This window comes from Belonocnema kinseyi, chromosome 9, assembly GCF_010883055.1.
Source record: "Belonocnema kinseyi isolate 2016_QV_RU_SX_M_011 chromosome 9, B_treatae_v1, whole genome shotgun sequence".
In the NCBI taxonomy this organism is placed as follows: Eukaryota; Metazoa; Arthropoda; class Insecta; order Hymenoptera; family Cynipidae; genus Belonocnema; species Belonocnema kinseyi.
The window spans coordinates 118,494,478-118,507,988 of record NC_046665.1 but is presented as its reverse complement, the minus strand read 5'-3'; the positions used below and the strand labels follow the sequence as shown (position 1 = coordinate 118,507,988).

At 27.5% G+C, this 13,511-nt stretch overlaps 1 protein-coding gene across 1 annotated transcript in view; it reads left to right on the top strand.

The window, feature by feature from the left end:
* LOC117179835 (protein masquerade) overlaps window positions 1–13,511 on the top strand; it is an 86,269-nt gene that overhangs the window by 40,878 nt on the left and 31,880 nt on the right. Inside the window, exons 6-7 of the mRNA XM_033371981.1 lie at window positions 7,384–7,510; window positions 10,546–10,737. Of these exons, the coding sequence (XP_033227872.1) occupies window positions 7,384–7,510; window positions 10,546–10,737 (319 nt within the window). The remainder of the gene's footprint in view (window positions 1–7,383; window positions 7,511–10,545; window positions 10,738–13,511) is intronic.

The following is a 13,511-nucleotide window of genomic DNA, read 5'->3' as shown; positions in this document are numbered from 1 at the left end:
AAATTGATTAAAATCTTTAAGATCTGTGGAAATTTCTTGCAATATATTGAACTCTTTTAAAAGCAATTAAAATTCCTCGCAATCCCTTAAAATCTATTATATTATTCCGAAATTCTTTACAAATTTCAATAAATCTTTTGAAACTTATCGAGTGCGAAATATGTTGTTTTTATAAGCAATTAGGCAATACCTTTTTTCCTGGTTTGAAAACAGAAATTTTTTTCTATAAAGTAATGCATATTTGAATCTTATGCTTTATTTAAAAAAAGAAAAAGCCGAATTATTTTCTTTAAACCTCCATAAACCAGAAAATTGAAGAAAGGTTTAAAATTGACAAAATGACAATGGTTTTCCGGAGAAAATATTAAAAATTGATTTTCTCAAAAAATGCTGAGATGCTTTTCTTTCATTAGTGGAAACTTTAAAAAAATATTTAGAAAATTAAAATCTTTTTTATTATTCTCATCAAATTTTGAAAACATGAAAAAGTATAATTCTGAGGCCGAGAGAATTTTTTTTGCCCTAAAAAAGTAGTTTTTGAATTTTTTCGTGAACTATAAAAATATCGCAAAAGAACAAGATATTATAATTAATTCCCACAAATCCTTAAGATTTTATTCAGTTTGAAAGAGATTTCAAAGATTTCAAAGGATTTCGTAACAACTCAAAATATTTCACGAAATTTTAAGAATTTTCACCGTTTTTTCAAAGATATTTTATGGGATTTCTTTGGTTTTTAAATGATTTCAAGGGCTTTTTATGGGATTTCTAGCGATTTTCACACTTTTTTAAAGGGGTTTAAAGGGTTTAAAAGGAATTAAAAGTATTTCAAATAAGTTAAAGTATTTCGAAGGATTTCCTGCGATACCGAAGTGTTTTCACGAGTTTTGAAGGACATCAGGCGATTTTAATGGGATTTTGATCATTTGGAAGGATTTGAAGAGATTTTTAAAATTCTCAAAAGATTTTTAAAGATTTTTTACTGATTTTAAGAGATTTAAAAGAGTGTCGATGATTTCACGGGATTCTAAAGAATTTTAAGAGAATTTTAAGATTTCAAAGTATATCCACGCATTTTAGGAGATTTCCACAAATTTATTGGAATTTTAAAAGAACTTTGGAATATTATACTCCATTTTAAGGGATTTCGAGGAATTTCAATGGATTTTAAAAGATTTCAATATATTATAAGTAATTCCCACAGATTTGAAAGATCTTAATCAATTTTAAAGGGATTTCAAAGGATTTCGTAAGATCTAAAAATATTTCACGGAATTTCAAGGATTTGAACCGTTTTTTTTTTTTAAGGAAATAAAGTGATTTTTGAAATTTTCAAAGGATTTTTACTGATATTAAGAGATTTAAAAGATTAAAAAGAATGTCGATGATTTCACGGAATTATAAAGAGTTTTAAGAGAATTTTAAGATTTCAAAATATATCCACGGATTTTAGGAGATTTCAAAAGATTTGTTGGAATTTTAAAAGAATTTCGGAATAATATACTCTATTTTAAGGGATTTCGAGAAATTTCAATGGATTCTAAAAGATTTCAATATATTACAAGTAACTCCCACAGATTTTAAAGATCTTAATCAATTTTAAAGGGATTTCAAAGGATTTCGTAAGATCTAAAAGTATTTCACGGAATTTCAAGGATTTGAACCGTTTTTTTTTTAAGGAAATAAAGTGATTTTTGAAATTTTCAAAGGATTTTTACTGATATTAAGAGATTTAAAAGATTAAAAAGAATGTCGATGATTTCACGGAATTATAAAGAGTTTTAAGAGAATTTTAAGATTTCAAAATATATCCACGGATTTTAGGAGATTTCAAAAGATTTATTGGAATTTTAAAAGAATTTCGGAATTATATAATAGATTTTAAGGGATTGCGAGGAATTTTAATTGCTTTTAAAAGAGTAAAATATATTACAAGAAATTTCCACAGATTTTAAAGATCTTAATCAATTTTAAAGGGATTTCAAAGGATTTCGTAAGATCTAAAAATATTTCATGGAATTTCAAGGATTTGAACCGTTTTTAAAGAGATTTTGTTGAATTTTCTCGGGTTTTTAACTGATTGAAAGGGCTTTTTATGGGATTTCTAGCGATTTCCACACTTTTTAAGAGTGTTTTAAAGGGATTTAAAAGGATTGAAAGAGATTTCAAGTAAAAGAATTCCCTGTGATACCAAACTAATTTAAAAAGATTTATCGGCATTTCACAGGATTTCGGAATAAAATAATAGATTTTAAGGGATTTCAAGGAATTTGAATGACCTTTAATGAATTTTGAAGGGATTTCAAGGGAGCTCCTAAGATCTTAAAATATTTTACGGAATTCAAGTATAAAAATAATTTTCTTTTGAGATTTTAAGGGATTTCAACGGATCTTTAATGATTTTAAGTGATTTTCATGGGATTTCTAGCGATTTTCACATTTGTTTAAAGGTTTCGAAGGGATTTCTAAATTCTGAAGAGATTTCTGAATTTTCAAACGGATTTTTATATATATTTAAAGATTTCAAAGAATTTTAAATGACTTTAAATCATTTTAAGAGATTTAAAAGAATGTGTTGACCGGATTTTCGAAGGATTTCAGAATAATATAATGGATTTTAAGGTATTTCGAGGAGTTAGAGTAAATTGTTAAGGGATTTAAAGATTGCAAGGGATCTCGTAAGATCTCAAAAAATTTCAAGGAATTTCAAGAATTTGAACCGTTTTTTTTAAAGAGATTTCAGGGGATTTCCTCGGTTTTCAAATGATTGCAAGAGGTTTTTTAAGGGATTTCTAGCGATTTTCACACTTTTTTTAAACCTTTTAAAGAGATTTAAAAGTATTTAAAGAGATTTCAAGTAAGTCACTATATTTCAAAGGATTTCCTGTGATACCGAAGTATTTTTAAGAATTCTGAAGGATATCAAGCGATTTTAATGGGATTTTAGGAGAATTCAAAAGATTTATTGGAATTTTAAAAGAATTTGGAATAATATAATAGATTTTAAGGGAATTTCAAAGATTTCAAGGGATCACCTAAGTTCTGAAAATATTTCACGGAATTTCAAGGATTTGAAACGTTTTTTAAAGAGATTTTAGGCGATTTCCTCGGTTTTCAAATGATTGCAAGGGGTTTTTTAAGGGATTCCTCGCGATTTTCACACTTTTTTTAAACCCTTTAAAGGGATTTAAAAGTATTTAAAGAGATTTCAAGTAAGTCACTCTATTTTTAGAGTGAAGTATTTTTAAGAATTCTGAAGGATATCAGGCAATTTAAGGGGATTTTAGGAGAATTCTAAAGATTTATTGGAATTTTAAAAGAATTTGGAATAATATAATAGATTTTAAGGGAATTTCAAAGATTTCAAGGGATCAACTAAGTTCTGAAAATATTTCATGGAATTTCAAGGATTTGAAACGTTTTTTAAAGAGATTTTAGGCGATTTCCTCGGTTCGTTAACTGATTGAAAGTGCTTTTTATGGGATTTCTAGCGATTTCCACACTTTTTAAGAGTGTTTTAAAGAGATTTAAAAGGATTGAAAGAGATTTCACATAAAAGAATTCCCTGTGGTAACAAAGTAATTAAAAAAGATTTATCGGCATTTTACAGGATTTCGGAATAACATAATAAATGTTTAGGGATTTTGAGGAATTTGGATGACCTTTAATGAATTTTGAAGGAATTTCAAGGGAGCTCGTAAGATTTTAAAATATTTTACGGAATTCAAGGATAAAAATATTTTTCTTGAGAGATTTTAAGGGATTTCAACGAATCTTTAATAATTGTAAGTGATTTTCATGGGATTTCTAGACATTTTCACATTTGTTTAAAGGTTTCGAAGGGATTTAAAAGAAGTAGTCAGGGTATTTCAAAGGATTTCCTGTGATACCGAAGTATTTTCAAGAATTCTGATGGATATCAGGAAATTTCAATGGGATTTCGATATTTTTGTGGGGTACAAAGAGATTTAAAACATTTTAAAAGGATTTGTAGAGATTTTGGAAGATTTCAAAGGATTTTCAAAGATTTTAATTGTTCTTAAGATATTTAAAGGGGTGTCGATGATTTCACGGGATTTCAAAGTGCGTTGAGAGAATGTACCAGATTTAAAAAGATTGATCGGAATTTCACAGGATTTCGGAATAATATAATGGATTTTAAGAGGTTTCGAGGAATTTGAATGACCTTTAATGAATTTTTAAGAGATTTCAAGGGAGCTTAAAATATTCTACGGAATTTCAAAGATAAAAATAGTTTTCTTTAGCGATTTTAAAGGATTTCAACGGATCTTTAATTATTGTAATTGATTTTTATGGGATTTCTGTAGATTTTCACACCTGTAAAGGTTTTTAAGGGATTTAACATGATTTAAAAGAATTCCCGGTATTTCAAAGGATTTCCTGTAATACCGAATTATTTTCAAGAATTCTTAAGGATATTAGGAGATTTTAATGGGATTTCGATGATTTGGTAGGGCTTTAAAAGATTTTTAAATTTTCCAAACGGATTTTAATAGATTTTCAGAGATTTCAAAGAATTTTAAAAGATTTCAAATGATTTTAGGAGATTTAAAAGCATGTATTGAACGGATTTTCAAAGGATTTCGAAATAATATAATGGATTGTAAGGGATTTCGAGTAGTTTAAATAAATTTTTAAGGAATCAGGTGATTTTAATATCATTTCGATGATTTGGTTGGACTTAAAGAGATTTCTAAATTTGAAAACGGATTTCAATATATTTCCAAAGATTTCAAAGAATTTAAAAAGATTTTAAAAAGACCGGATTTTCAAAGGATGTCGGAATAATAAAATGGATTTTAAGAGATTTCGAGGAGTTTTAATAAATTTTAATGAATTTCAAATATTTCAAGGTATCTCGTAAGATCTCAAAACATTCCACGGAATTTCAAGGTTTTTTACCGTTTCAAGAAACTTTAAGAAATTTTCACGGTTTTTAAATTATTGTAGGGGATTTTTATGGGGTTTCAAGCGATTTTCACCATTTCTAAAGGCTTTTAAGGGGTTTAAAAGGATTTTAAATTAATTTGAAAGATTTCAAAGGATTTGGTAAGATTTGAAAATATTTTACGGAATTTCAAGTATATGATTCGTTTTTTAGAGATTTTAAGGGATTTCCACGGATTTTAAATGATTAGAAAGGATTTTTATAGGATTTCCGGCGACTTTTACACTTTTTAAAAAACGCACGGCATTTCAAAGGATTGTAAGGAATTTCCACTGATTTTACTTCAAGGAATTTTAACTGCTTCTTAGAGATTTAAAAGTGTTTCGATAATTATACGGGATTTCAAAGGATTTTAAGATATTTTAAAAGATTTCAATGTATATCCTCGGACTTTCGAAGATTTCAAATGATTTAATGAAATTTCAAGGGATTTCAGAATAATGTCATTGGTTTTAAGGGATTTCGAGGAATCGTAATGGCTTTTCAAGATTTTAACAATTTTTTTAGGGATTTTAAAGATTTGAATGGATCTCGCAAGATCACAAAATATTTGACAGAATATCGAGGGTTTTAACCATGTTTTATAGAGATTTTAGGGAATTTCAATGGTTTTTAAATTATTATAAGGTATTTTAATGAGATTTCCATCGATTTTTACAATTTTCGAAGAGTTATAAGGGGTTTTAAAGGAGTCAAAAACATTTTGAAATAAGCCAAGGAATTTCAAAAGATTTCCTGTGACACCGAAGTATTTTCACGAATTCTGAAGGATATCAGGCGATTTTAATGGGATTTCGATAATTTGGAGGATCTAAAGAGATTTTCAAAAGATTTATCGGAATTTTAAAGTATTTCAGAATAATATAATGGTTTTAATGGATTTCAAGGAATTTTAAAGGATTTGGAATAATATAATAGATTTTATGGGATTTCGAGGAATTTTAATCAAATTTTAATGGATTTTAAATGAATTTTTAATGATTTAAATATTTTGTAAGTAATTTCCATGGGTCTTGAAGATTTTGACCTAAATCTTCAAGACTTCAAGCGAGTTTCGCGTTTTTCAAAGGTTTTTAAGGGATTTAAATATATTCAAAGTAAGTTGCAGGATTTCCACGGTTTCGTTAGATTTCCTGTAATTCCGAAGTGTTTTTACCAATTTTGAAGAATATCAGCGGGTTTTAATTTTATTTCTAAGATTTAGAAGGAATTTAGAGGAATTTCAAAAGATTTTCAGAGATTTCAAAGGATTTTAAGACATTTCAACCGATTTTTATAGGTTTCAGGGGATTTCCATGGATTTTAAAAGATTGCAAGGAATTCTTACATGATTTGAAGTTTTTTTTATTTAGTAAAGGGTTTCAAGGAATTCAAAGGAATTTTAAGAAATTTAAGAGTGAGTTGTACGATACCAAAGTATTTTAAAGGATTTCATGTGATACCGTATTATTTTTATGACTTTTCAGTGATATCAGGGGATTTCAATGGGATTTAAAAATTTCAAGATATTTAAAGCAATTTAAAAAATTTTCAAAGATTTCAAATGATTTTAATATATTTTCAAAGATTTAAAGGAGTGTCGATGATTTACACGGGATTTTAAAGGATTTTCGAAGAATTTAAACAATTCTATACTATATCCACGGATTTTAGATTACGATAAAAGAATTAATAGAATTTCAAGAATTTTAATAAATTTTTAGAGATTTTATAGGATTTCGGCGTATTTCAAAGCACTATAAGAGATTTTTGGGGGTTTTAAGAGATTCTTACATTTTTAAAAGAATTTTGAAAGATTTTCCAAGGATTTCGGAATAGTATAAAAGATTTAAAGGGATTTAGGAATATTAATGAGTTTTAAAAGATTTTAATATATTGTAATTAATTTCAAGAGATTCGGAATGATTCCCATAGATTTTAAAGATTTTAATCAATTTTGAAGGGATTTCCAAAATTTCAAGGTATCTCGTAAGGTCTTAAAATATTTCACCAAATTTTAAGGATTTTAATCGATTTTAGAGATTTTAAGTAATTTCCATGGATTTTTATGGGACTTTGAAGATTTCAAGCGAATTGAAAAGTTTTTACAGTTTTTAAAAGGTTTACGGAATTTCCAGAAAGCTTAATTCCAGAATTCAAAGGATTGCAAAGAATTTACATCTGATTAAAAAACTTTCAGGGTTTTATGAAAATTTCAAAAGAATTTACGGTTTCAAAAATTCTTTAACTCCTTGACTGTAATATAAAATATTATATAATAAAAAAAATAATACAAATAATGATATAATGCGTCTATGTATAATAGTATCAAAGTTATTTTTTTAACAGTAAAGATAAGGTGTTAATTGGCAAATTAAAAAGATAATAATTAGAAAGAGGAAATTTAGGTAAGGCGAAATTATTAAATTTTGCAGACTCAAAGACCCAGGCCGAGACCGACGCAGCCAAGACAGACAACAACTACTGTCTCTTTACCGCCTGATCCTCGGCCTGAATGCCCTGGTTCTTGCATCGTCTCGTATCTTTCGTTCACATGTTTCAGTAAGTCCAAAAAAAGTTCTATATTAATCATTGACATTTCCACTCACATCCCCTACTTTTCCTCCCTCCATTTTCCCATATTTCTCCTTATTTCCCCAAACTTACACTACTTTCTTTCCTTTAACTTCCTTTATCCCCATTCTTCATATTTCTTCTACCTTCCCCCTTCTCATTTTTTTCTCACCCCCTCCTCGCATTTTCCTACTCCCCCTCTCCTCGTTCCCCTAATTCATAAATTTCTCTCCCATCACATTTGCTCTACTCATCTCTCTCATTTCTCCTCCCCTCCTACTTACCCTACTTCCTCTTCTCTCATTTCCTCTTCTTGTACTTTCCCTCTTCTCATTTCTTCTTACTTCCCCTAATTATCCCTCTTTATTTCCCCGAACTTCCTTTACTTTCTCTTCCATTACTTCCCCTCCCTCCCATTCCCCCACTTTTACTCCACTCGCTTTTCCTACTTTCCCTCCTCTTATTTCCTCTCAGCTCACCTTCTCCATTTTCCCTCTAATTTATTTACTTTCCGTCCCCTCATTTCGCGTAATCACGCCTTTATATTCCTTACTGTACCTTCCCTCATTTCCCTACTCTCCCTCCTCTCATTTTCCATCACTTCTACTCCCATCTCCTCATTTCGTTCTACTTCTTTTCTATTCTTCTACTATTTCTACTATTTCTTCTATTCTTATTTGCCCTTGCTTCGCCTATCCCCTCATTTTCTCTCATTTCCCCTATTTCCTTTACTTCCTCTTCCCGCACTCCTCTTCGGTCCATCACCCCTATTCCCTCTCCCATAATTTCCATAACTTTATTTACTAACCCTTCCCTTATTTCACCTCTTCTTATTTCTCATCACTTCCCCTACTCACAACTCCAATTTCCACTCACTATCTCACTTTCCCTTCCCTCACTTCTCCTACTTCACATTATTCCTTTCACTCCCCCACCTCCTGTTCCTCATATTCCCCTAACTTCCTTTACTTTCTCCTACCGTGTTCCCCTTCCCTCCATTTCCCCTCCCTTCTTATACCTATCCTCTTTTCCCCTACTATACCAACCCTCTCTTCCTCTCACTTTCACTCCCCTATCTTCTACTACTTCCCCTCATTCCTTCCACTCCCCCACCTCCAGTTCTTAATTTTACCTCATTTCCCTCCCTTCTCCTACTTTCTCTCGTTCCTTTCGCTTCCTATATCCTCAGTCCCCGAATTTTCTTTTCTTTTCAATATTTCATATACTTCCTATTTCCTCATTTCTTCTTCCCTCCATTTCCCCTCCCATATTCCACCTCCCCTAATTTTCTGTACTTTACCAACCCTATCTCCCTCCCACGTCCTCTCTCATCATTTACTCCCCCCCCCCCCCCCCCCCCCCACTAACCCATATAATTTCTTCTATTTTTCCCTTTACCTTTCCTCTCATTTCCCCTCACTATCCCTAACAATTAACAGTGTTAAAAATGTTTGATAAAATCGAGCCAAATATTCATTGAGGGTTATTACGTTGTTTCTTTCTCTTTTTAAATAAAAGTTACAATTCTGATTTAATCCTTATGTTTTAGGGCTCATTTTATTCCTTGAAGGATTTTTACAAATTTCTCTTTTACATTTTTATTTCAAAAAAATCAATCATGAAAAATGTTATTTATAAAATTCACCTTGTATAAATCGACAAAAAAATTTTTAACGGAAAACGTATCAAAGAGATTTCTATAAAATCTTGCAAGAAATAAAATAAGCCCTGTAATAATAGGATTAAATAATAATTGCAACTTTTACTTAAAGAAAGAAAAAAGCACAAAAATTGATTTTACCCCTTTTTTAACATGTCAACTGTTTTGTTACTTTTATGAAAAAAATACATTAATGCTAATGAAACTTAAAATAAATATTCCAAAATTGTTTGCTAATGCAATCATTTTTTCGATTTATTTTAAACATATTTTCCAAAACCTTTTTCGATAGATTGGATAGATCTCAAATAAATTGGTAATCTCAACAATTGAAATTTCCAATAATTCCAAAAAATTGCATGGGATTTTGTGAGATTTCATGTAATTTTAACTTTTTTAAATGTTTGAACAAATGTTAACAGGTATTTCAATTTTCAAGATAATTCACGCGATATTAAAATATTTCAAGATTCCAAAAAAATTTAAGAGATTTAAAAAAATCAAGGGATTTTAAAAGAGTCCTAAAGATTTCATAGGATTTCAAAAATTTTATGGGATTTTAGAAAAAATTATTAATAATTAGGACACTATAATGGTATAGAATAGATTATATTGAATTTTAAAGTGTTTAGGGGATTTTGAAAAATATTAAAGAATTTAACGAGAATGAAATTTTTTAAAAGGATTTTCAAACAATATCCTAGGATTTTAAAGGATTTCAAAAAGGTATCCAGAATATTAACCCTTAAATGTTACACTCCAACCGAGCTTACGTAAACGGTACACTGGTGCGAATTGGTTTGTTTGCAATATTAATATTAAATATTTAATATATTGAACATGTAATTAACAACTAGCATATATCACACATATTTAACGTGTATATTTAATATATATGGGGATAATCCGCTTTAGATGTGTTTGCGTGAATGCCAACAAAATGAAAAAACTTCGGGTGCGAATTCGCACTAGTGTACCGTTTGAGGGTTAATAATATTTCAAAGATTTCAAGGAATTGTAGCAGATTGACTAATTTCAATATATTTTATGGAATTCCACAATATCTAAGGGATATTATAAATTTTAAAGGATTTCAAAGGATTTTAAAGACTTTAAGCATTTAAAAAAATTCAAAGCTTTTAAGGGATTCTAACAATAATTTTTTTAAGATTTCGGCAGTTTCCAAATTTTTAGTAAAATGTTTAAAAATCACTAAAATTATAAACAAAAAACGAACAATAAATTGTTGGCAATAATCCCTATAGCAATATTAATTTTGAAGTTGATTTTTTTAAACTTTATCGAGTAGGATAAGAATTAATGAGAGTATTTTATTCGGGAATTATTTTTTTTTTTTTGACAGGGAATGCTGAACTGACAAATATATTCAAGTGTAAAAAGTCTGGTCACCAATGCTGTGCCCCGAAATCAATTATTCGAGAATTCAGTGGGGGAAATTCCAGTGAAACTGTACTGACTAATCGGAATGATACGTTCTATCCCGTTACTTCTCGGCCATATACGTCCTACACGACACCTTTCACAACCAATGTTTGTAAGTATTTAAGAACCAATTTGTATGCATTGAGAGACAATGAAACCCATACCTACTTTATTTAAATTTCTAATATTTCAAGGAAAATATTTCATTTTCAACAAAATAGGAGAATTTTTAACCAACTAGTTTAATTTTTAACCAAAAAAGTGAATTTTAAACAAAGCAGATTAATTTTCTATAATAAATAATGGATTTTAAACCAAATAGTTGAATTCGCAATTAAGTAGTTGCATTTTTAACTAAAAGAGATCAATTTTCAACCGAAAATTAAATAGTTGAAATAAATATAAAAATTGTCAACTAAAAAAACGAGTTTTCAAGAAAATAATTAAATTTTTTTCAATAAATTAGTTTTTAAACAAATAATGAGATATTTAAGTAAAAAAAATGTGTTTTTAACAACAAAATGGTTTAGTTCAATTTTTAATTAAAAAAGGATTTGATTTCAACCAAAAAAAAACCGATTTTAAACCAAAAATCAATCTTCAACCCAAAAATTATAATTTTGCATAAAGTTGTTTAACTTTCAACCAAGAAACATGTTTCCTGAAAAAAATGTGAGTTGACATTTTAACCGAAAAAAAGCCATTTTTACCAAAAGAGTTTTTATACTACAAAAATTAATTTTCTTTAAAAAAAAATTTAATTCTCAACTCAAAAATATTTTTTACGAATCGCAAGAATTTTTAAACAAACAGTTGCATTTATAACAAAAAGATGACAATTTTACTAAATTAGATAAATTTTCAACCAAAAATTAAATATTTAACATAAATAAAAAAAATTGTCAACCAAAAAACAGATTTTCAAGAAAATAATACAATTTTTAAAGACAGAAATGGTATAGTTAAAATTTTAATTAAAAAAGGATTTGATTTCAACAACAAAAAAACGAATTTTAAACCAAAAATCAATCTTCAACCCAAAAATTATAATTTTGTATAAAGTAGTTCAACTTTAAAAAAAATTTAATTTGCAACTCGGAAATATGAATTTTCCACCAAATAGTTGAATTTTCAACTATAGTTGAATTTTTAACAAAATAGTTGAATTTTCAACTTGATAGTTGTATTTTTAATCAAAAGAGATTAACTTTCAACGAAAAATTAAATGGTCAAAAAATTGTCAACTAAAAAAAAAAGAATTTTCAAGAAAATAATTCAATTTTTTAAAATAAATTAGCTTTTAAACAAATAATACGATTTTCAACTAAAAAAGATCAATTATAAACAACAAAAATGGTATATTTAAATTTTTAATTTAAAAAAGATTTAATTTCTAACAAAGAAAAAAAGAATTTTCAACGAAAGATCAATCTTGAACGCAAAAAATAGAATTTTGCATAAAGTAGTTCAACTTTCAACGAAAAAACATGTTTTCCCAAAGAAAAATGTATTAATTGAGATTTTAACCAAAAAAGATGCCATTTTTACCAAAGTCCATAAGTTTTTAAACTAAAAAGATAAATTTTCTTTTTTTTAAATTTAACTTTCAACTCGAAAATATGAATTTTTCACCAAATAGTTGAATTTTGAACTAAAAAGTTATTTTTTTCTACCAAAACTGCCAGAATTTCTACAAAATACAAGAACTTTTAAACAAACAGTTGCTTTTATAACAAAAAAAGATTACAATATTACTAAAACTGATAAATTTTTAAAGCAAGGAGCATTTTCAATCAAAAAGATAAATTTAAAAAAAAAAACGAAACTTTAGTCGATCACAAGTATTTTTTTTTTTGCAAAAAAATACAAAATTTCACCAAAAGGGATGAATTTTCAAACCAATAACTTTATTTTCAAACAAATTGTTGAATTTTCTACCAAGTTATTGAATTTTTTAAAAAATAGTTCAAATCAAATAGTTAAATTTCTAAATATTACAATTGAATTTCCAACTAAAAATGTGAACAGTTGAAATTTGAGTTGAAAAAATTAATTGTTAACCGAAAAAATGAATTTGCAAGAAAAAACCAAAAAATAAATTTTTAATCAATTAATTCAACTTTCATGCAAAGAGTTGAATTTGTAAGCTAAATAGATAAAATTTCAACAAAAAATGTGAAAGTTGATATTTGAATAACAAATTTTTTCATATTAAATTTTAAAAAAATAAATAAAGTCAACAAAAAAAAACTATTTTTCAGTAATACAAGTTGAATCTTTAACAAACACAGATTAATTTTTATCCAAATAGTAGAATTTTCAATAAAAAATATCTATTTAAAACAAAAAAATGGAGACGTTAAATTTTCAGTTGGAAAATTCATTTTCAACAATAAAAAAACGGATTTTTAACAATATAGGTAAATTTTAACTAGAGATGAATCTTTAAACAAATGAATTTTTAACAAAGCAGTTCAACTTTCAACCAAAAGACATTCATTCTTATTGAAAATTGAAAAAGTTGATATTTTAACTAAAAAAGATCTTAATTTGAAATAAAAAACAGTTGAAATCAATCAACTGAAAAAAATTAATTTTTAATCAAAAATTGAATATTTAAAGTATCAGTTAAAGATATTAATTGTCAATCAAAACAAAAACATCAAAGTATGTCAATTTTTAAAACATATTAGGTAACAGCCAAATAGTTGAATTTTCAACTAAAAGAAGAAATCGAATTTTCATCAATCTAAAAAAGATAAGAAATTTTTCTATAAAATAAAAGAAACAAATTCTTTCTTTTTGGGACAAAAAATAAAAAAGAGGAACGATGCTCTCTCTCTGATATTTGAGAATATACTTGAAAACCCTCTTAAAATTTGTTTA